The 24,410-nt window shown below is 41.3% G+C and overlaps 1 protein-coding gene across 5 annotated transcripts in view; it reads left to right on the forward strand.

Moving 5' to 3' along the window:
* The window catches only part of EVI5 (ecotropic viral integration site 5), a 116,462-nt gene extending 99,332 nt beyond the window's left edge, over positions 1-17,130 (forward strand). For all 5 annotated transcript variants that reach the window (XM_086752866.1, XM_086752861.1, XM_086752863.1 and 2 more), the window contains one exon: positions 14,247-17,130. In XM_086752866.1, coding sequence (XP_086608992.1) covers positions 14,247-14,552 — 306 coding nt within the window. In that variant the 3' untranslated portion in view covers positions 14,553-17,130. The remainder of the gene's footprint in view (positions 1-14,246) is intronic.
* Positions 17,131-24,410: the final 7,280 nt, after the last annotated feature.

Raw genomic sequence — 24,410 nt, forward strand, 5'->3', positions numbered from 1 at the left:
CTAGCAGCATTCCTAGATCCTGTTTCTCTTGCAATAATAACATCTAGGCTTGACAGTGGGATACCAGCAGAAAGCATTATTCCTTTACTCTGTTAGTTTTGTTACTAGGCTTCCTTTGAGTCAAATTCAGTGCTTACCAAATCAAATATTATTTTATCTGAAGCACCACTAGACTACATTCAGAAGCAGGGTAAATAACACTGAGCTTCATCCAGCTGTACTTGGACTACTGGTATCCAGCTGCTTGGTTTGGATGTGCCTATGCCATGTTGCAGTCATGGCTCCAGTATGGGCACATCTTTAACTCCTAAAGCTATGAATGAGTTTTGCATGATGGAGATAGGAGGGTTAACTGGGAAAGTGAATTCTAGTTCAAGTTCAACCTACTAGAATTTTTTTTTAAGTTATGCAAAGGCATATTTATAGGATGATGGCTAGAAGTGGATCAGATCATATGGGCAAATGAGAATGAGAGATGATCAGATTTATCAGCATTTAGATATCTTGGAAAAAGAAATGGGTAACATTTATTTCATCAGAACTAAGGAGAGAACAGCAAGGCCATAAAGGCCTAGTAACCTTCCTGTAAAGTTTATAACTAGATTTAATGCTCTTCCACTCAGTCACTTTCCAACTTATTTTTCTTCTGGAAGGAGTGTATTATGCTTTCCATATAGTACAGCCAGATGTCTCTTGACAATTGTCATTTTATTTGCTTACTTTCATAAAACCAGCTAATCTTTGTGGGATTTATTTCAGTCAATTTTTACATTGTTCTCACTTCACAGTTCTCACTAAAATGGTAACGTTTGTTAAAACTACTGTATTAACTCTTGCAAAGCACTCATGTCTCAGTACTGACTAGAATCACATTAACACCTTCTAATAGTTTGTTTTACTAGGCAAATGCTTTCAAAATATCTGGTGCTCTATAAATGTTTTCTTACTTGATAAGAAATGTTGTCCCTGAAAGGAAATAAGTTAGCCCTCAGATTTACAAAGCAAGCATTTCAACTTGTGGTGGAAGTTTATAGCACAATAAATCATGTGCTTTTCTTTTACCATATCTTGCAAGCACAGTTGGACAAGAGACCATCAGATTTTTCCCTCCCCACAAGTAAAGTTCTTGCAAGGCTGCTGGACAGCTAAAAATGTAGTTGCTTTACTAGTACGTGTCAAAATTACAGAGCCTCTGTGCTGGCAGAGTCTGATTTAAGTGGTTGTGGTCAGTCTGAGGAACCTGTGATGTGATAAGATAGCGTTTGTGAGGTCATGTGGTTTGCAAACACCCAATCTAACGTAGCAGCTTTGTCTACACAGGATAGTTAAATATATACTGTATGCTTTAGAAAAGTGAATTGCTTTATTCCTTTAATTCAGCTTGTCCTTGAGAGTCAGAGATGTTATACTAGCTTGATAATACCAAGATTGTTACAGAAGTGTGAGATACAACAGATTTGGAGTCTTAATTCTCCAATTTAGTTACCCTGCCCTTAATAAAACAACTAGCTTTAGAAACTGTCTGGTTTAACTAAGTAGAAGCGTTACTGCACAGTGGAATCCCTGTATACTTTATGAACATCTGTAGTTTAATTCAATTAATTTTGAATGTGTGTAATTAACACAGACGTCTTACACTTGCCAAAAAGATAGGACTGATTCCATAATGATGGTACTCCATTCCACAAATCTTTGGCCACAAACTCCATCTTCGTCTTTGCATCAGGTAAGGTAATTTCCTTTCCCTTCCCCCACTAACACCACCATCAACAAAGTATCTTCCACCTCTCGTGAGAGTGAAGGAAACCTCTACATGTGAACAGTGAACAGCGTAACCAGGACAGTGATGTAGTCTGTCCTCAAATGGAGTAGGTATGACTTTGTTATGAATCTTAACTCTTTCACTGACAGATTAGATTCAGTGATAAAATAAATTAAGATCGGTGATTGTTCTCTTTACAAACATTTCCCCTTTTTTTCTGACTGTATCCTACTGCATCAAAGCTCCAGATCTATCTTGCTGATCAATATACTAGTTCTTGATTGCAGCATTAGAGATGAATACAGCTAACTATACCTAACTATAGGAAGTCCCTGTTTAGAGTTTGTCTGCATTGTCAAAACAGTTGTTTCATTATCATGGAAATAACGCTCTCCTCTTGAGTGCTGAAGCTGTGTGACCTGTCTGCTGTAGTAATTAGAGAGCTATGTCAGGGTCTGTCATATATTTCTGCCTATAAATCAAGTTTTGGGGATTGAAAAGTGGAAGGATTGATGTTCTACTGGTTTGAATTTATCTGACTAGTTGTTCCTTGCAAAAAAAATTGTGTTAGCAACCATACATAGGTGCCATCTATGTGAGAAACAAGCTCAAGAGAGGAATGCTATGTGTTAGCTTGTAATATGTCTCTCTAAATATATCTGAATATAAGTGGGGGAAACAGTGGAAATGTGGTGGAAACACCTCCTAAAATTCTTTTTATCTCCCTCAGAATGGCAGCCAGCACAGACTGAAGTAATTTCTGCAATCAGAGGCAAAAATAAATGTTACTTAGTCCACTTAGAAATGCTGAGTTTAACTCCTGCTTTAGAAGGATAGAGTAAAAGTGCGAAATGATCATTTCCTGTAACTGTTGCCCAGAATGGGTACATTTTCAGTCTATATCAGCCGGCACATTCTAGTTAATGCTTGAGGTTTCAGTAACTTTGGTATTTAGAGATGCGTGCTCTAGGATGGAGGATTGAGATTTAGGTAGTTCCTTGGATATAATAATTGCAGTACCTTCAGTGTGATCATGCTGCTGTTTTAAAATATTTTTGTTGTCATATCCTCACTCCAAATAAACACTTTCATTAGAACTTCTTGTAGGAAGAGTTTCTGGGAACTTTCCTTCCACCTACCAACTAGCTATTTATAGAAACTTCACAGGGCTAAGTCAGCTTAGAACTTTTTTGGAATTGCATACAATCTCACTACTGCAAACTTGTCAGATCTCAGAAAAATTCCCTCAACAGATAAAATCTGACTTACAGTTAGCAAAGACTGATTTCTTTTGAAAATAGTTTAAAAGTTGAGTACTTCCTTAGCACTGTTGCTATTTCAATTGCATATTTGATACAGAACTTCAAAGCTTAATTGGATTACATGACACTAGATCAAAACCAGATTCTTTAACCATATACTGCAGTGATCAAAAAGTCATGACCTCCCATTGATTGCTTTATTGGTTTCCTGTTCTGATTCACTGGAAACCTTCTGGCCTGAACACTTGTTGCTAGTTTTAATCTTTGTCACGTTTACAATACAGCAGACTGGTCTATGGTAAAACTGATATACAACATACATTTAACATAATATTTCCTTTTGGCTCAAATGCTCTTTAACTGGTGATGTTGCAAAAACACTTTTATTAAAAAGCTTAGGTCAGGAAATTTAAGAGTACATTCAGAGCAATATCAAATAAATAGCAGGACAACTGGAGATGAGATTTCTTTTCATGCCTTAAAACTACTTCATAGATTTTGTTTAAACTTCGACATCTATAGGGATTTTGTAAAGCATTTTGTATTACTGTGATACTAAGTATGACTTGCAGAAGCTGGCAATTTAAAACAGAGGCCAAATATTTAAGTGCTATTCAAAAACTCAGAAGCCTGAAATTACTCACTCTTGGAAATTTCTTGCTTGTCTTTTGCTTTTTCGCTTATGACACATACTGCAATGGTTTGAACTCTGTCTAGTGATATGGTCAGCAAAGTTCATTTGAGATAAATATTTCAGGTTGTATACCAGTGTGTTACTCTGGGTCATCCTTTTAAAAGTACGAGTTTCAAGAACGAAGGTAATTCTTTGCCTAAACAGGAGAATTCAGTAGTTAATCACATACATGAGGCTAGATTCCAAAGAGTTAATGATGAGAAGGACAGATTAATCTAATATTGTAGTACCTCATGACTGTTGCTTTTAATCCCACTAAAGATGACCAAAAAAAAAAAAAAAATCTCAGCCCAGAGACTTTTTGGGGTTTTTATCTTTTAAGACTAGTAGCCATATTGGTACAACTTAAAAAAAAATGAGCACAGGCCCGTTCAGGTGTATAATATTGTCATTCACTGCTGCTCTGGTCTGGACCCACAGTAGGCTTATTGGGCCTGGGGTTTAATACTTGCTCTGTCTTCTGATCACCTTCTGTTGTTGCCAGTTTCAAGGTGTTTTGCTGTAATTGCTATAACAAGTGGATAGTTCATACTGCAACTATATTAGATTGAATTCAGTTTATGAACTCCAGAAACAGTTGCGCTGTTTTGAGACAATGCAGATCAAGAAATTCAGACACATACGAGACCCTGGAGACAACTAGATATGGACAGATGCTGCAAATGAGCCTTCTTTGAACCCTTCTGTCATACCGAAAGTAATAGAGAAAATTAATTTTCTCTATCTCCTTCTTTCTGCTTGTCTTAAAAACCCTAACAACTCAAATAAACTTTTCTTCAAGATTCATTTTATCACACTTCAAAATAAGGAGCCAAATACTCCACCAAGTTCTCTAAGAATTTTTGTCAACTGATTTTTGTCTTGGTATGAGCATTATAAAATTGTTTGGAGGGCAGATGAGGTAATACTAGCAGGAAGCAAATACAGCTGTGAGCTCATCTATACAAAGCAGAGTTAATTTTCTTTAGGAAACTATTTTATTGTTTATATTTAGAAATACTGTTTTATAGAAACCACTGAACTTGCACTATTCTAGAATCATTAACTCTTGTCAGGGTTCATTGTTGATTGTGCAGTTTTCCTGTTCTAGTCATGCTAAACTCAGCCCCAAATAAATGGTCAAATGTGCAAAGGTGGATCCCAGTCTTGAGTATGCTGGAGTGCAGCTTGGCTTTCCTACAGAGATCCTACAGGCACTGGCTAACAACTTTGCCTCAAAGGTCATTGCTAGACTCCCTAAAAATCACCACTTTGTTTACTTGACTGAAACTTCTGCTGGGTGAAAATTTTTAGATGAGGAAATGCATTTCCACATTTAAAGGATATCAAAGACAAAACTATGTCTTAAAAAAGTAAGCCTCCACGATAAATGAAATGTTCAATTGTGTTTTGTTGACTACTAAGCAAAGGAAGCAATTTTGCAAACATTTTTAAATGCTCTTACTGCATGTTATTTGTAAGCATGATCAAGACATTTCCTGCTTTAAGTCACAGTACCTAATGCACTGGGGTTTTTTTAAACAGCAATTTCAGTTTGCTTGATTTTGTTTAACTAGTCTAATTTGTTAAATTAAACTCTTATTAGAATCTTAAGTACTGCCTTACAAATGTCACTTTTGGAGGTAGAGGGGAAGGCAAAATCAAAGACAAATCATAAAGCTATATAACAGTGATCTCAATCTGCTAAACCCCAAATTTATGTAAAACTCCCACCCCGAACACTTCAGGCTAACTTTAATATTTGTAGTTTAAGTGAATCACAAGGGGGAAAAGTATTTTTGTCCATGTTAGTGTTGTGGTGAAACTTCACTGAAAAAGTCTTCAAGAGTTTTTAATGAATTTTTGAATGTATTAACTTTCCTCCTTATGTTCATGACTCTTCAACAACACATTCTAATGTGTTGAAAATCTGTTTTGATTTCAACAAAATCTAGCTAATTTACTGGTATTTTTTAAAATTTTGACATGAAATTAAATCTCAGTGAAAGAGTAGTAAAGAAAACAACATAGTAACACTTTCTATTTGAGGATATAATTGTCTATTTTATCATGTTCAAAATTAGTTAGTCAGATCTTAAGCCGAAGCAGAACATCTTTAGGAAGTCTGAGAGGACTCAGTTGTTCTGGAAGAATTTTAATCTTAATATTTTTAAATTAAAAATTGAAAAAGACAGTTGTGTGAAAGCAATAAATGAAGATGTAACCTGTTTCCTGAATTTCTCTGCTAAGGATATCTGATTGTTGCAAATATCTTCCATATCTGCCTCACACTGAAAGGAAAAGATGGTTCACTGTGATTTTTTTTTTTTTTCTTTTTTTCTTTTCTGCATATTCCTTGCAGATCTTTTGAGGTCTACAAATTGTATTCTAATTCAGTTTTTAAATCTCTAGAAGTAGAGGTTCTCTGCACTGGAGAAACCAAAATGGTGTTGGTAAGAGATGTAGGGGTGGCCATCTCTGCAGCTTTTCATATGGATTTCAGGGAAGAGAAGCCCATACGGCCCCTCTCAGCTCTTGTCTTTCAAACAATGAGTCCATGGTATTGGGACCTCTTCTTCAGGAGGGACAACAGTGATTGGGTAATGGGAGCAAGCAGAGTAAATGGGAGATCCTGGACTCAGCATCTGTTTGGTTGGTTTGGGCTTCTTGAATCATCAGTAATTTCCAAGAATTAACCCTTGTCTAGCATTGCTCATGGCTGTTATTTACAAGTGAGTAATTCTAATTATGGCTGCGTTTATAGCTATGACTTTAGAAAAAAACCCAAAACTTAACTGAAGTGAAACAGGAAATTCACTGACACTGAAATAAAAGCCACAACTTTGGGCTTTGTCCTAATGCAGTTAAAATGACAATATGTTTCTAATTTAACATATATTTTTCAATTTTTTTAAATTTGTTCGAGAATGTGTCACTTTCTAAACAAATAATGTTGTCGTATTATATGCAGTAAATGTTGTTGACTTGTTTTACACATAATCTTATTTTACACGTAATCTTGAGAGCTATACAAGTTGTCAGGAAGTTCTCAAAAGACTATCCTCTGTCTTTTGCATATGATCCACATGTTTGGGTAAAAACAGTCTCATGCTTGAGGAAAATTAAGAATCTTTAAAGCTGGTTTGGTTTTGCATTAAACTTTTTCTTTATTGCAGGCTATATTAAACCATACTTAAGCTTTTTTTTAATCTTAAGACTTTTCAAAGATTAGTAAGAAAGCGCTTTTATAAAAATGCTCTGATATATTCTGTACAACGCATGCCTAGCAGTCCCTTTCACATAAGGAAGCTGATTCTATTGGGGAGCTTTAGAAGCCCCATTTGCATTGTAGCTGTACAACCATTGAACTTGCTAAGAATTGTTTTAGATGATGGATTGCTAATATTAGTTTCTGCAACTATTTGTTTTGCTCATGATGTCTCCATTTGTGCAGTGCTTGTGGTGCAATGGTTTCAGTATGAATGTGGCTCACTGTGGAAGTACAACTGTATATTTAAAAATGGGCTTCAGCGAGCTTAAAATACCTAAGGAGTTGCTTGTGTTCATGGAATTGAAAAAGTAGCTTGAAAAGGCCTGCAGCCTTAACGCTGTTCATTTTTTTTGTCTGCATGTCCAGAAATGCTTCTGCATTGTAGTACCTACTGGACACAACGTTTGACTGGACTGGTAGTTGTCTCCCAAATGACAATGTATTTTGCATTAATTCAGTCTGACATGCTGCGGCTACTTCATTTTCTGAGATAAGCATTTTTCCAAAATAAGTTACTGGGAGCTTTTTAAAAGAAGCAATAGTGTACAAGCGTATGCCTTAAACTGGAGTCATCTTGTTGCAGTGGGAGAAGGTCAGCAGTAAGAAGCAGTCAGCTGTTAAGTGTGATAAGGGATTCCATTAGATGCTGTGGACTGTTAGTCTCAGGAATTTTTAAGTACTCCAGTTAAATTGCTTTTGTTCATGTTAAATGTGATTATAATTTAATAGATTATAACCAATCTTATTAATTGGCTTGTACTTAGATTTTTACTTCATGTCAGCTCTCTTTTCATGTTGCCCAGTTGATAATGTTTTTTTCTGAATTATAGGACAGGTATTTAAAAATGCTTATGATTTGCTTCTCTTCAGCTAATAAACAGGTTAGATTGTACTTTTCAGCAACATTCTAGTTTTCTTCTGAATCATGTTTGGTTTTTAAGCAGGAAATCCTACTAAGACTTCCTTTAGTTAGAAAGGTGAAGATAAATAAAGAGGGAACTCTGATTTTTAGATTCCTCTTGCTATATAAATAAATGCACTGAGAATTCAGTCTTTTTATTCTTTAAATAAAAATTTAACATACTACCTTCTGCCAAAACCGATTTCATTCACCCAAGGCAGCAGTCATATCTTTATCATATTTTGATCTCAGTTGTGTATCGATTATTCTCCTTTGAGTAGATTGAATATTTATTGGCAAGCTTTGTTAAAACTCTTAGTTAACTAATTCTTTAAATTTACTCTATTCTGAAGTAGTATTGAAGCCTTTTAAGGGGAGAAGAAAGTAACATTTTAGTTTGACTTCTTTCTGCCACTGAATTCCTAGCTTTAAAAGAAACTCACAGGTTATGACATAAAAATGTCTCACAGAGCTTAAGTAGAACTCTTTCATGAAGTCCCACTTGAAAATCTGACCTATGTTCTCTATTTAAAATACAAAGGAGCTTAGAAATATAACATGCTTGCAACTGACTGGCATCCTTTAAGTATTTCATGATTCTATGATTTAACATGGAAGAACTTTTGAATTGTACTAAAACTTCTAAATTTCTCTTTGCTGTCTCTCCTTCATGCCTGGCTTGATGAGGCAGTCGGCATCAGGTAAGAAAGTTTATTCTGAGGTTCAAGATCGATTGCTAGCCTTTTTTCAGCTCCTCTGAATTTGTGAAAGTACAGTTACCTGTAAAGAGTATGTACAATTAAAGCCTTTCCATATGTTGACCAGTAGGACTTACAGTTTGCCTAAAGAATTCATCATTTTAAAGACACAAGAAGATATATAAGTGCAAACATTATTATTAAGATTTTGTTCTTGATTCAGCTGGCTTTTGAAGGGATAATGATGACATATATTTTAGTCACATAATGTTATTCACTCTCTGAAATGTCCTAAAGACCACGTGAGTGTGCTGTAGTGAAAACTAGGTTGAAGCTGCAGTCATCTAGACAATATGACCTGGATTTGAGAATTAAAACGTGGGTTTACCAGACCTGGGTTTTTGGTTTGTTTTTTTTTGTTTTTTTTTTTCGGTTGGTTGGTTTTGTTTTTTTTTTAACAGATGTGATCAGATTTGAGATTCTTGCAAAACTGAAGCAGTAAGAAACAGCTAAGGTTCATTTGAATGTCACTTGTGATAGAGATCTAGTTCCTTTCACATGAAGGAGGGACAGACCCAAAACTGAAAGGCTTTAACCAATATTGGCTTTTTGTAGAAAAGAGAACAGAAGTGATAGACCCTGGGGTGTAAGTCCATACTCTCATGGCTTAGCTTAACATGGCTGCAAGAAAAAGGGCTGTTCTTTTTCCTTCAGTGGAATGATAAGGATAGAGTAGAACTGGGGGGAGGAAGAGGGAGTGTTGTTTGGGTTGGGTCCACATGTGTGTGTTTGTGTCCCCCAAGTCCTTAGCTGGATTTCCCATTATCTTGATATGCTTGGCTACACAAATGACAAGATCTTGGCATAATGCTTTACTTCCTACTTTGAGCTCTTCTTCTGCGTTCAAATAAAACACTGATGGCAAGAATCTCAAAAAGTCTCTCTTAAAAAGATTACGGATGAACTTCAATGTGAATAAGATAATTCAGTAATTGTAAAATCTAAGCCACACCTACACCATGGCAAACACAGAATTGGTTGTTACAAATCAGGAAAGATACTTTCAAGTTTTCCCTGAGAGGTCTCTGACATCATTGTCTTGGTTTGCAGCAGCAGGCAAAACAGACAAGACAATGTTGGGCATCAATAGGAAATATATTAAAAACAAAATAAAGGGGTTTACATTGCCACTGCAAAACCTTGGTGCAGGACTGGTCTCTGCACCTCAAGATGGATGTAGAGAATTTAAAGACGGTCTGTGGGGAAGTTAAAGGGCAACTAAAATGATCAGTGGTCTTGAGCACTGCGTGTTTGTGAGAGGCTAAAAAGGCTTGGGGCTCATCTGTTTTAGAGAGAAGGCTGAGGGAGGCGTTACAATGCAAGTTTCACAATCACGACTGCAGAACTGCTTTTCACCACTTATTCTGGCATTACTAGAATTTAAGGGCAATTCCTGAAACAGGTAGGAGATTAGTTTAAAACAAATAAAGGAATTTCTGGAACTTACTGCTACAGAAAGCTGTGGAGGTAGACAGCAAATAATTTTTTTTTTTTTTTTTAAATCATCAGTCATGAACAATTAGTCTATAAATAGATGCTGAAACAGCTAGGAAGAGATGCGCTCTCATATCTACTACAACAGTTTCTGGACAAGTGAGCAGGGGTTTGGGGAAATGATTGCAAAAATTGGTCATATTCACATGCTTTCCCTTAAAAACAAACCAACATGAAAGTCCTGTTGTCACTGTTGGAGGCAGAATATTGGGCTGATGGTCCATTGCCCTGACCCAGTGGGACACTTAGGTTCCAATCTTGAAAAAAAGATACTGCTTTTTCTATTAGAAATGCAGAGCCTCACTCGCTAGACTGTAAAGTTATGTGAGAGTACAAAACTTCTCATTTTAAAAAACTTCTATTTTAGAGCCTTAAGCTGGCATTAGCTGCTAGTATACAATTGCATTGGAATGCATGCTGTCTACAAGTTGTTCCAAATGGTTTGAGAAGCCTTACAGAGCCTTTTGGCCACAACAGAAATTGCAGATATCGGGCTCCTTCAGAAATGCTCCTGAACAAATACTAGATTGACGTGCCCCTGAAGTATCTTCAACTCTGAAACTACACAAAACTGAAAATAGTGCACAGCTGTTCCCAGCCTGTTCTGTTGGATACTTTTAATTTCTTGAAGATCAGTTGCTTTCATCAATGTTCATGTTTAAAAAAAATTACAGATGCAAGTCAGATTCTACCTTCAATTGAAAAACAGCTTAAGCATTTTTCAAGATTAAAGGGACAGATTTCTAATTGTAAAATAAAAGTAACCTTCTGTTGAAGACTAGGTTTTCTGATAAATTAATGTACTGACATTTAATGTAAAGGCAAATGACAGCATTTACGTTTTTAACAAGTGCAGTCATTTTTGGCAGGTACAAAGTATTTCAAGTTCTCAAACTCCAAATGGCTGCCATAAGAACAGTAATATGCATCCCACTGCTCATGCTTTTCACACATCACTGAATTGTAATCTATATTTCAGCTTGGAAGGAATCTTGGGAGGCCTTTAGTCCAACTCTCTGCTCAAAACAGGATCAACACCGAGTTCAAAGCAAGTTGCTTAGGGCTCTGTCAGTTGGGTGTTGAAACCCACTGAGGATGGAGAGTCCACAATCTCTGAACAACCTGTTCTAGTTCTTAACTAGCCTTGTAGCAATTATTTTCCTTTCATATTCAAATATAACCTTGTGTTTTGTGTTATGATCAGTGTCTTTTCTCCCACTGTGTATTTCAGCAAAGAAGCAGTTCTCTGTTATATTAAGGCATAAGTGCCTGCCCCTTAGCTGTCTTGGCACCTCTCCACTGAATCTACCCTTTAATACCCTGTACTGAGGAAGGAGTGAGGTAGCAAGTGCAGCATAGAACAGATGCAGTCCAACAAGTGCCAGATAAGAATCGGTTCCCATGATGTAATGGCTATGCCCTTGTCAATACAGCCTAGTATGCTGTTAGCCTTCACTGCTCAGGGACTCCGGGACACTGCTGTTTAGCCTCCTGTGTGTCAGGACCCCCCCTCTTCAGCAGTTTTGCTGTCCAGCCTGTCAAACCTCATAATACAAGCAAATTCTATGCTACAGTGTTTGTCTGTGCTTCTGGCAAACAATTTTTCAAGCAGACAGAGACATTATGGAACTACATGACTATCAAGACGCTTGTTGCCTGTATTCTCTGCATACATTCATGTTTCTTCCTAGCAGTCCGGTTCCCCTTGGATGTGAGAAGTACTTGAGAAAAAGGACAAGCAAGTGTAAAGCTGCAGGTCAAAAGTAGCGTTTCTGGAAGGTCAAAGGTTGTGTATCCTTTCATTAAAATAACAAAGGATAACAATGCTATTTTCCCAGAGTCACTTTAGGAACTGGCAAAGGCTGTGTCTATTCATGATTTTTTCACCAACAGCATTTTCCACAGACTTTCATTTGGTATTTGGAAAGTCTCCTACCTAAAACTGTGAAGCCATGATTTTCTCATGGACCTAAATACTTTCATCTGAAAGTATCCTGTGTTGAAGTCTTGAGGAAAATAGTTGAGGTCATTGGCTTGACTTTCTGAATTTTCAAAACAACTAATATTGAGTGTCAGCTTTGTAAGTTCAGGTGAACTAGTGGCTTAACTGTGCAGACCTAAAAGACCTAAAAATAATTTTTTACTCTAATATGAAATTTCTAGTCACTTGTATAGCAGAGCTTTTTTCTGCGGTGAGAATGGAGAGAAATTGTTGGGTTTCATTTTGGTTTTCTGTGTTTTATTTTCTTAGTGACTAAAATTGATAGCTGTTTTGGAAACTTCATGTGGCAGCTAATCTGATCATATTGCAGGATATTTTTAGGGATAATATTTCTAAATAACACAAGAATGTCTCTATCAGGCTTTCTGTATTTAGGTATATAAGCTAGTAAAAATTATTTATTCCAGATCCTAGATACTGGACAGTAACACGTATTTGGCACAGGCTGATTTCACTTACTTCGTGAATTATGCTGTGCAAGTGTGGAAATTCTTGTTTTGCTTGACTTTACAGAAGCAAGTTCCTCACGAAACAACTGCAGTCTACGTGTATGTGAAGAAAATGCTAAAAACTAACATTAGAATGTAGTTACAACCAAAGTTTAGATCTACAGCATGTACCCATATTCCTAAAAGGGATGTTTTGACATAAACTAAAAGCTAGAGTTTTACAGGCTGTTAACATCAGATTTTATTGCTTCTAGCATGATTATGACACTTCTGATCTTTTTTTCAACCCCTTCTTTATTCTCATCTTTTGCACAAGCCCATGGTAAGTACAGAGATTCCTTCTTCCCCAAATGGACAGGTAAAATCTTCTATTGCTATCAGTAGCAAGGACCTACATGTGCTTTTTATTTATCAAAGTGAGTATTGCTTCAGATTAATGAAACATCAAATAGGTTTAGGTAAAGGAGCTCTTCAGGCTTTTTCTTCTTTCTGTTTTCCAGGTCTCTGTTACTGTGAAAAGTCACTTACAAAATAGCACTTGGTGAATATTCCTTTTTAAGCTTCTAGAGTGACATTAGAAAGTTTCTGTAATGCATTTTTTAATGTTTTTCTGCATCTTTAGGGTTTTTTTATCTTAATACTCTTGAACTGTCAAACTGACCCAGAGGTAGTTGCTACTGCTCCTTGCAGGGGGGTTGGACTAGATGACCTTTGAAGGTCCCTTCCAACCCTAACCATTCTATGATTCTAAAAGCTAACAAAAGTAAAATTCTAAAAAAAAACCCTCAAGATTAACAGGGGACTTGCCAGACTTAAGAGCTCTTGGTTTTATTTTTTAATAGCTTGAATGCATGGTTGTAATAGTTTATCACTCCACAGTGCATTTTGAATTAAAACTTTGCTGTATCTGTCCATGGTCTGACAATAATTTTTATCTTGTTTGATGTTCTCTTAAAATTGACACTACAGTCTATTTATGCTGTACAAAGATAAGTTTTTCTCATACTTTTTGATCTGAAATGTCATATGGTCTGCACTAGATTGTGAGAAGACACTCTATCTTGCTGTGTAGACGATCTAAGCGCATTCTCTGGGGTTTTTTCTGTGGCTGTATGAAACTGGTAATACTCACTTGGGACCCTGTTCTTTGGAATTAGGGGAGGGCTTTTCTCAAGTGAGAAGTTAGGTGATAAGAGAAAGAATGCAGCTGTAAAAGAAAGATGTGAAAGACAAAAGTGCTGTCAAAACAAGTAGGCCACTCTAGAAAACTAACTATAAACCATCCTTGTGGGGATATGAAAGATGCAGTAAATAGCCTGGAGGAATCTGTCATTAGTGATTCTAGGTACCTTGATTATTAAGCCTTAACACTGAAATACACTGGAGGTGGAAGGAGGATTTTGGAAAATTCCAAGTATTACTTAAGACATTATTTCAAGGTGTCTGCTTAGGCAGCCAGAAGTGAGAAGTCACTTTGTTCTGATTCCAGCTGAGTTTCTAAGTTGTCATCAAATATGCTACTTCTAGATCAAGCATTTGATTTAATCCAGTAAGGGTTCAATGAGACCCTTCTTGGAAATCTGTGGGGTTTTGGGGTGGTGATTTTTTTTTTTTTTTTTTTACTGTTGGACTTCTCAGCTATGATTAACTGTTAACTTCTGATGTTTCTAACAGATCAAATGTCTAAAAGGCCAGAGAGACTTCTCAGACCAACCCACTTTTGATGGGATTCACATTGTCAACCATTTCACAGGAGATGATGAATCATTTCATTCTTCTGATGAAGATTTTATAACTAGCTCCATACAGGAGAGTGGGGTGAACTTTCATCTACACAGGAGGACTGGACAGATGGCTTTGGATCACACAGTTGTAGACAGCAGTGACAGTGATACTGAGGAAAGTGCCCTTCAGACTGAGAATTCAGACAAGATGGTTTCCAAGCAGAGAAGAATGGAATCCTACTCTACTACTGTGTGATTATCACTGTGACTAGCATTGAAGACTTTCATATTTCTTTAAGGGTGAAATTGTCAGGTAACTGACACTATCCAGCAGTTGGTTTACATAACTATTGGATCTGGTCTGGCCTGTGATAAATATATACATGTACTGTCTATCTGCCTTCTCTCTTTGCCAAATCTTGCTAATGACATACTATTGCCATAAAACAGGCTGAGAAGAAGTTGATGGATGACAGTTCTGACAGTATTAATGAATGTTCCTTGGTTTAGAAACTGCAAATATACCGTTTCTTTAATGTGTAAGAACCATTTTTGCTGTTCACAAACACGGGAATTGTTTTCCTCAAAAGAAATTGCTCTTGTGCAATATTTTATGCTCTGAACAAATGTGTATGTTTTACATTATCCATTTGTGATTAAGATGGATCCTAGTAAACCATCTGATCATGACACATATATATAAAATTATCTTATGCTTCTTGATTACTTTTGTTTTTACTAAAGTTATTGGATGCCCACAGAAGGCTTGAAAGAGGAGCCTTTATCAGTACTACTTCATATATGCAACTAATGGTCACTAATGTCATAAAGGTGTTTTTTCACTTAAACCTATGTGCATCTGCTTTTGATGTTGCTAAATACCTGGTCTGAACATATTACAATAATGTTTATTTTGTACATATTTATATATCTACACCAAGCTGAAAATGTACATTACACCATTTTATATGAGGAATGTAAATGTTGCAATATTACTGTCTCTGGTATTCTAATAGGAAAATAAATTCTGTATATACACACTAGAAATTAATTACTAAATAAAGACAAAACACTAACTTTAAGTTTCAGCCTAGCTACACTAACAGGCTCATGTCGGAAATGCTTGTTCAAAACACTATTGACTGAAATATTTTAACTTCATATATATGTAATGAAAATAAATTTTTCATGATTTAACAAGGTTGCAACAGTTACTGTTTAGTCACTTCTGAGCTACAGCCCTCGGTTACCGCATAGTTACTTGCTGGCTCTAGATTAAAGTGGTAGTTCAAATAAGGTGAAAAATTACTCATGTATTAGTTCTAAAGAGGGCATGATGAGTGCAGTAAAAATATGTAAGTTCAATCTTCTTACAGTTTTATATTGCAGAGCTATCTAGGAAATAAGCTATTGGTCCTGTCACCAAGTAGCTGTGATTCACCAAAGCAGTAAGAGCTCAGCATTCTGCTTTCACACTCTCTTGAAAATTGAGTTCTGGTAAAATGGCCCTAGCTTCTTGAACAGAACAAGGTATTCTGCTGTTGTCAAATGAACACTCACTTGCCCTCTCAGACACATTCTAGTCAAGAATATTCTTAATGGCAGCTATTATTGCCATGTTACATAATTAAACAATCCTTAAGACTTATTTTTCTAGCAATGTTTGCAGATTTTCTATTAATAAAAAAAAGAAGCCGTGTACTGGTTGGTACTGATAGTCAGCACATATGTTAACTGTCTTGCTACCCATGAGAAGCAGTGTAGTTGTTTAAAATTGCAAAAGTGCAGAATACATCTGCTGGTCCTGTGAGGCATTTCTTTTATTTTGAATGCGTCCTCGAAGAAACAGCACAACTGAGGAGATAACAAATACTCAAAGAACTACAGTGAAGGCTGCACGAAAGCAGCATTCTAAACAGTATTATCTGCCCAGGTGCAATCTAATTTAAATCCTGAAGCAGGTGGGTGACAAATCCAAGTTACCAGTTTCTGCAGCTCCTAACTTGTTTCAGTATTTCTGCAAAATTTCCCCACGTGCTACCAGTAAATACATAGTTCCCAGTATAGCCTGTGGAAATTGCAAGCTCTGAGGTGGGTTAGCTGACTGATTCTGATCCCTGCTGGAAATGTAATGTATGCAAAAGCAAATCAGGAGCACTTTTGTTCACTAACAAGTAACAGTTGACTTTCTTCCTTCCAGTGAGCATCTGGTAAGTTACGTTTGCACCTGGATAATTGTTGCCCAAGAGGATAGGTGACAAATGTCTTGTTCCCTGTCATCAATACCAGCTGCAAGTCTCTCTTAAAGGTAATGTTCTGTAATAAGTGGCAAGAGCAAAATTCAGTTGGAAAGCCATAAAAATCTTGTCTGTTTGAACAGTGAAGTGTTATGATTTTGCAATAACTGCCTTACTGTTCAAGTGATAGCAAATGAGATTAGTTGGCATGGGTTATTTCCTGAACTTTTGTGGTTTTAAAGTATACTAACAGAATAAATACTGATACTGAATAACAGCATAAATAAAAATATCAAGGAAGAAAGCTCAAGTCCTTATCCAACTAACTGCATCTCTTCTAGTGATGAAGGTGAATCACTGGACATGCTGCAGTTTCAGAAGACTTAGTTACACACAGAATATCCTAGGAAGACAACCCAAGAGAGGCTGTTCAGAATCATCCTGCTGCTTCTGCAACTATTCTGCCAAAAAATGACACTAGCCTCTTTCCTTATGTGTATTATCATTTGAATATGCACCAGAATAATGTAAAATCATCGGCAGAATAGGTAGTATATTTACTAACGTCAATAAATAAAGCATACTAATTATGCTACACATCATGACGTTGTTTGCGTGATCTTTAACAAACATTGCTGTTCTCTTAGATTTGCTCTTACATGCAGGCTATAAGAGCTCAAGGTGAATGCTAAAAGCATAAGGTAAAAAAAGCATGTAAACATGGAAACTTAAGATTCTTGAATACACAAGTGCTGCAGCTGAGAAGACAGGTGAAAGAGGAAAGGGGATGCCCTGCTATTTACAGAATTTACACGTAAATCATGTTTTATGTTTGGTAGTGAAAATGGTTGTTCTTTCCCAATCTGATAATCAAATGTCATCATTAGCTCAAGAAGCCTCAGTATTTACATTTTCCTTTTTCTCCAGACTGAATATTTTAGGTCCCAATAGCATTTTTTATTAGACCTTTTTTTATTTAAGTCATTTCATTTCACATATGTTTGTAACATTTGTGAAAAATTGGGAACATGACTAGTTAGGAAAAAGTACATCTGTGAAGTTGAGAAGCATGTATTACATTCACAGCTCAATGACTATTTCTTCATTTGGTCATGGTTTTTTTTGACAAAATGCAGGCCTCATCTTCATGAAATAGTATTTTCCACTAAATTAAATTTTCAACTGTATGTGCAATTTCCTATATTATTTTAACTAAAATAAATTGCTATAAAAGTGATTCAAAGAACTATCTACATAGGCCTTTGCAGAAATTTCACAAAACCACTTTGTAAATCTTGTACTATTGAACTTAATCATTACTCAGCCCTTTCGTGGAACTGCAACACAGAAGGAACTGCGTGTTTCTCTGGGGTTTTTAATGTAATCACTACTCTGTATCAGAGACTATGCTAGTGACTTAGTGAAACCTGATACTCGTGCCACATTTCTATTTTAAGCTAGAATGACCTAAAGATACGTTAGATATTTTTATAAATATCCACATTTTAGACTGGATGTACTGCTAATTCCCTTACCTGTAGACGCTCCAAATAATGTAACTCATTTGGGGGGAAGGTAGAGAATAATGCAAATTTCCTAGGAAAGCCATTAGGCTAGTCCTGGAGACTAAAATAAAAAATCAGCCTATAAAATAGAGGTTAGTACAATCTAAGTGGAAACTACAGTGTTATGTTTAGTTATGCACCAGGTCCTGACTCTATGTGTACTGAGAGGGAAGAGGAAAGCTATGTATCAAATTAATGGATTTCTGGATTTAATTAAGTTAATTTTTGTTCTGTGCAAAAATTCTTTTATCAGTATAATTGCACCAATATATTTGTTGTAATTCTCTGAGGGGTTTGGTTGTTTGTTTTGTTGTTTTTTACTTTTTTTACAAACTATCTCAAGACGTAAGAAAAATCAGTGAAATACATTTATGCAGTAGCCCACAGAACCAGAGATTCTGAATGATGGAATGAAAAGCACACGGTAAATTGACTTTCAATATAACCTCTATATAGCATGAAGTTTCAGCTTCAGAGTGGAGAAAACACGCTAACATATGCATGCCTATGAATACATGAACACTGATCGACTAAGATACAACCACTAGATCCAAGAGCTTAACACCCTCCCTTTCCAGGAACTAATACCTCATTTCACAATTACGAAAAACAAAAGCAATGTGGCATACTCTCAGAATGGTATACCCTTGCATAAGTGACTGAAATTCCTAGCATCCTGCTATGCGAACTAAAATTCCTGAGATTATTTTGCATAATCTGCATTCTGTAACCCATTGATTCAACTTTCTTCTATTCATAATGGAGGTAAATTCTGGGTCCACTTGTTCCCGAAGCACCTCCCTTCAACACCACAACCTACTGCCATTTTCCCTCTCCAGTTCGTGCTCACAGTGATCATTACTTTTCTAATCTGCTCTGAGAGCAGCAGAAGTTACTTTGGTTTCCTCAGCGATAAAAAAAAATTGTTATAAAAATCACTGATTAATGCCTCGCATATTTACAACACATGTTTATGCCACAAGGAGACACATAAAGCAGGTAGTGACAAGATGCTAGGGAAAAAACTAAACAATAAGCAGGATATGTTAAAAATAATTAAATATTTAGAAAGAAGTTATAAAAAAATAAAGACACACTTCACAACAGAATGCACAGTGCTACAAGTTCTAGCAGCTTCTCACAGTGAAAGTGTTCTGGACAACTCCGATCTTGGGTTTTATCATTTTAAAGCGTGTATGTTACTCATGAGATGCCCACAGAACCACCCTCTTTGCTGCCTTCTCCCAATTCTGACTTCCACACACATGAAACTGCTTCTCCTCCCCTACATACCAAGCAGCTAACCTGTCAAATCCTGTTCTTCAAATCCTTCCTCCTGTTACAAAGTGTCTCATCACTTCTGAAGATCTCATCTACATCCTGTCACCTTTGGTGCCTTATCTGATGTCTTCTTAGCCCTAATGGTGACATAAGGCAGCTGCTGTGAACAGTGCAGTAAATTACACTGAGTAGCTCTTCAGACTTGAGCGCAAGTACAATGTAATCCCATCCCAGTTTAAACCTCACCTTTTATTTATTTCTTCCTCTCTTTTGTCATTACAGGGTAATGATCATGTACTTACCATTGCATTGAACTGTACCTTATGAAGTTTTTTAGTATCACACTCCATTAGTGTGAGTATCGCACTCCACCACGCTGCACTAGAGCAGCTCTGTTAAAAGCCAGCCCCAGCCCCAGCTCCAATCACCTACACGTCACACGAACTACATCCGCCCGCCAACTCGGGACCGTTGGCTTTCGGCTTTTCCACGGCGGGATACAGAATCCTCGGTATTGTCACACGGCCCTCGCAGTGCCACATGGTGAGCACTGCATACACAAGACCATCTTAAAGGTTACTGAACCTTTAATGCACATGGGTGACACCATAAACCAAGAATAAGCGGCGGGTCCCTTCACCCCTGTTCAGCGTGCTGTTACTGCCACTAGCAAGCTCCTCTCGGGGGTGGAAAGAGCCCTGGGACAACGGCTGTGGGAGGCTAAGGGGTGGAAATTGCCTTCAGGCCCTACCTATGGTTTGCAGCAGCTGCAGCACTTTTCTTTCAGTCCCTCGTTCCGTGGAGACAGCAACCCAGTGACGTTTCTGGGCTGCAAGATAAAACGCGTGAGGAGCGAGTTCCAGATAAAAAGGGCTGGAACAAAGCTCACGCGCTACAGCGTGAGCCGGGGCCGCCAGAGGCCCGGGAGCGGGAGAGGAGGCAGCGCCGCCCGCCCGCTCCCCGCGCCGAGGCCCTCGCATGTGCGGAGCAGCCGGCCAAAGACCTCAGCGGTACGCCGCGGGCAGCGGGGCACCTCCCCTCCGCCTCCGCTCCCCTCCCGGCTCCCCTCCGGGGGGTGAAGGAGGAGGGGGGCGCTTCCCGCCTCGCCCGGCCTCGCGCCGCCGCCCGCGGGCACGTGGCGCAGCAGCGCCGGCGCGCGCCCGAGGCGGCCCGGCGCGGTGTGGGCTGGAGCTGCCGGCGGGCAGTGGCGCCAGGCTGTGCCAACGCCCGCAGCGGGACAGGTGCCGGCGGGAGCGTGCTGGCCGCGCACCCCTCGGGGACGGCGCTAAGCCGGCACACGGCTCCTCTGGGAGCCTCGGGTCGTCCTCGGCGCGGCTGGGGAGGCAGCGCACGCGTTCCGCTTGCCCCGTCCGGCGGCGTAAAGCGCATGGTCCGCCCTGAGGAAAACCTGGGAAGGCAGGGTGCATTTCAGGCACCAATTGGTTTTGCAAATCACGAAACAAAGCGGTTTTCGTACACTTTCTCCTCTAATCCTTTGAGAGAGCTGGCGCCTCGGGAGCGGGATGTCTGTTCCCGGCGCCCGTGCAGCAACCCCCCTTACATGAGAGATGATGTTCTGAATTAAGCATTCACTTTATTCACTCCTTCGATTTCCTTATTTTTGCTGAAGGCTTTAAAGCAGTTCAGGAGGCGCTAGGCGCGGGCGCGCGGTCTGCAGGTGGGCTGGGCGCGGTGCCCGCCGCAGGAGCGCCCCGAGCGCCGCGGCCGCGCTCCCAGCCCCTCGGCGGGGGACGCTGCCGCGGGGGCCCCGCCGTGCCCTACAACGCGCAAAAGCACCGGCCGAAATGTTGAACTTAGATGAATAAAGACGAAAACGTATTTTATTCTAAGCGGGTCAGAACTGTTTATGAGCGCTAACAGTAATTCACCGTGATGTTTTCTGTTGCTTTCATCGCACGCAGCCGACGCGCTGGTTAGCGAGGTAACCGAAAGGCTGTTAGTTCATCATCCCGCTTCACAGGCAAACGAGAAAGACTGCTTTGCAAAAAATGACAGTGAGTCAACGAAGACGTATACATGAAATTACACCTGCTTGTTCTAATCTGGTTATTTCTACTGATTCCAGCATTTATTTTTGAAGCTGACGGCGTGAATTATTTTTTTCAGAGTAATCGACCAAAGGAGACCGCGGTACACAGATGCCGTCAGTAAAACTGCTGCGCCCAGCACCAGGAACTTTCCGGCAATAACGAAGGTGTTAAGGGCGATGTGTCAGTCGTGTTCCTCAACTTCCTTTTGTGTCACTACTAACGCATCACGCAAAAGGCTGGACAGTTTTTTCTCCTCGTGGTGTTTGCTTGCTTAGTTAGATTTTGGGAAGTCCGGTTAATCTTACTTTCCACATGAGCTCACAGGTACGAAGTGACCGATTTTTCTGTGAATACCTCGGGAGGGGGGTGCTGGTGAAGAAAAGCACCTGTTGGCAAAAGCCAGCGTGCTCCTGCGGGAGCCGTGAGGGAGTCTGACGTTTGCTCCTGCCTTGTCCGACTTCAGTCTCGATCATTTCTGAACGGGAAATGGTGTTAAACCTCGATTCGCTCGCTGCAGAGCCGCACTTTGGGGGGCCCTGCAGTCAGCGAAACGAAGCTGCTGGTGGCCTGCGATGTCCGAGAGCGAAACCCAGAACCACCTCAGAAAGATACCGAACACCCGAGCCGGGTTTCCCGGCTGCAAGAGCAATCCGAGGCTAGAACTGGAAAGCTGTGTTTTGGGGTCGGCGGGTGTGTGTGTACAGCAAAGCGAGGCGCCTCGTCTTTGCCCCCCCTCCTGCCTGCGCGGCGCGGGGGTCCCCGCAGGTGCGGGCCAGTGCGGGGCGGTGCCTGCCGCGGAACCCCGCTGCCGCGCTGGTCGCCGGTGCTGCCGGCCGCATCCTCCCCGAGCGGGCAGCCTGGGCACCGGCACGCAGGCGAGGGAAGTGGCCGTTTCGCTCTCGCCTGGCTCCGCTCCTCTTTCGCCTTCGTGTTTGACTCTCTCTCGAGCTACAGTAGCCACCGTGCGCCGGGGACGGGGGGGGTGGTGGGGGATCTCGCCTACCCCTTCCATATTTAACCATTACCTAAATCCGAAGGGAAATGAGCAAACCTCTAGGCTTGGGTCTTAAGGTATTTTCAGCGCCGTTGGGCGTATTTATGCCAAAAGAGTTTTCCACAACAAGCTATTTCTAGTCTAGGGGAGGTCTCCGGCTCCCAGGGCCCTTCCCTCAGCCCCGATTACAACGGTCCGCACGGCTCAGTGGCGGCGGGAGGCGCGACCCCCGCTCCCGGGCCGGGGTCCTGCGCGGAGCCGTCTCGGCAGGGCGGGCGCCGGCGCCTCCGTCCCCTGCCCTCTGCCTCTGCCCGCCTTGAGTCAATCTGTGTTTTGAATCTGTGACTTGTTCTCGTTGCGGAAGTTGAAGGGGATCCAAGAATAGTTCAGATAGACGTGTGTAATTTCTAGAGCAGAACCCCGAGAGAAATGAAACGCCCGATTCCAGAATGACACTTTGATGTCACTTCAGCGGGCCCTGTGAGGTGGAATACGGTAAGACATTTTAATTTAAGGAAAAATGAGAGACGGAGAGAGAGGAGGGGGAACAGTGCTGATTTGTGAGGCTTTGGCCTTTTTTTTTAAAGGCTTTTTTTTTTTTTTTTTTTTTTTTTTTGTTGCAGAAGCTCCTAACGCTCAGGAAGTGGAATTTGTGGTTTAGGGGGCCGAGCTCTGAAGGAGTTGAGAGAGACAGAAAAGAAAAAAAAAAAGCCAACTCAAGCACCATTGCTCCTTAAAGGGAGGCTAAATTTAAAGTCACCCAAACTAGCAGGCTGCGGCGCACACCCCGCCTGCAGCCCAGCTTCCTTCACCCCTCCAAATGGGTAAGCGCTCTTGCTTTTCTCGCCTCGCGTGGGCAGCTGCCGGCGGGCGGGGGCGGCAGCGCCCCTCACCGCGCCCCCGGCCCTGCCTCAGCCCTGGCGGCGCGGGGAGGCGCCGGCCTCGCGCCCCCACAGCGGCGGCCAACGGGCGCGGACGCCGCGTGGCTGCCCCGCGTGCCGGCGGGCGCCAGCAGCGGCCGCGCGCGCAGCCCTCGGGCCAACGGCCGGTGGGGAGGTGGCGGGGGGGGGGGGGGGGGGGGGGGGCAGAGAGCGGGGCCAGGTGGGCTGCGGGACTCGCCTTCCCACGCGCCCGGCCCCAGCCTGGCAGGCTCCGGCCTTGGGCGGCGGGGCGGGGGAGGCCGGCGGCGCCTCCGCGCCCTGGTTTTTGGAGGGAAAAGCGGCGTCGGCGCCCGGAGCCCCTCAACGGCTGCGGCTGCCGTTTCTGTTGGGAAGGGCGAAGCCTTATCGCCTGCCTTGATTTCTCTCCCCCCGCTCGCTTCTAGCCCCGGCTCGTGGGTGAACCGAGGCGCAGGTGGGCTTGGGCAGAAACGCTGCCACCCGCCCGCCCGGCGCCGTGCTCGGGGGCGGCGCCTTCCCGGCGGGCGCGGAGCGGCCCTGCCCCCGGCGGGCGCGGACGGGCCGGTGCCTCGCGGCGCGGCCAGGATGGCCACCTGCAGCGGACCTCCAGCGTCCCCGCCGGCGCGCTCCGCTCCGGCCAGGGCAGGCGGGGCCGGGCGCGTCCGCTTCTTTCCCCGTTCGCAAACCTCAGGCCACTGACGTAAGGGGGGGGGGGGGGGGGGGGGAGAGCAACCCCCTAGAGTCCCCCAAAAGAACCAAACAAATGTGGTTTAAACTTGCTTTTTGCAAAATGTCAAGCGTAACGACAGAGACGGCCCGGCGCTGTACGGGCTCCAGTGAACCTCTCCCGCCTTCCCCCGAAGAGCAGGCGGGCGGCAGCTCTGCTTAACCCGGCCCCTGTCCCGCCTCGGCTCCCCGCAGCCCCCCCTCCCCAGGAGGTTTCCCACCTCGTCTCTCTCTCAACCTCGGCTTTCGGTGCCCACAGCTGCGAGGTGCCGCGGCGCCAACAGCTGCGGGCTGTAGGAGAGATTCCGTTTTTGTTCGTTTATCGTGGTTCGTGCTGGATGGGTGAACCAGTCCATCCGAC

Source organism: Chlamydotis macqueenii, chromosome 8 (assembly GCF_036417535.1).
Source record: "Chlamydotis macqueenii isolate bChlMac1 chromosome 8, bChlMac1.mat, whole genome shotgun sequence".
NCBI classification, from domain to species: domain Eukaryota; kingdom Metazoa; phylum Chordata; class Aves; order Otidiformes; family Otididae; genus Chlamydotis; species Chlamydotis macqueenii.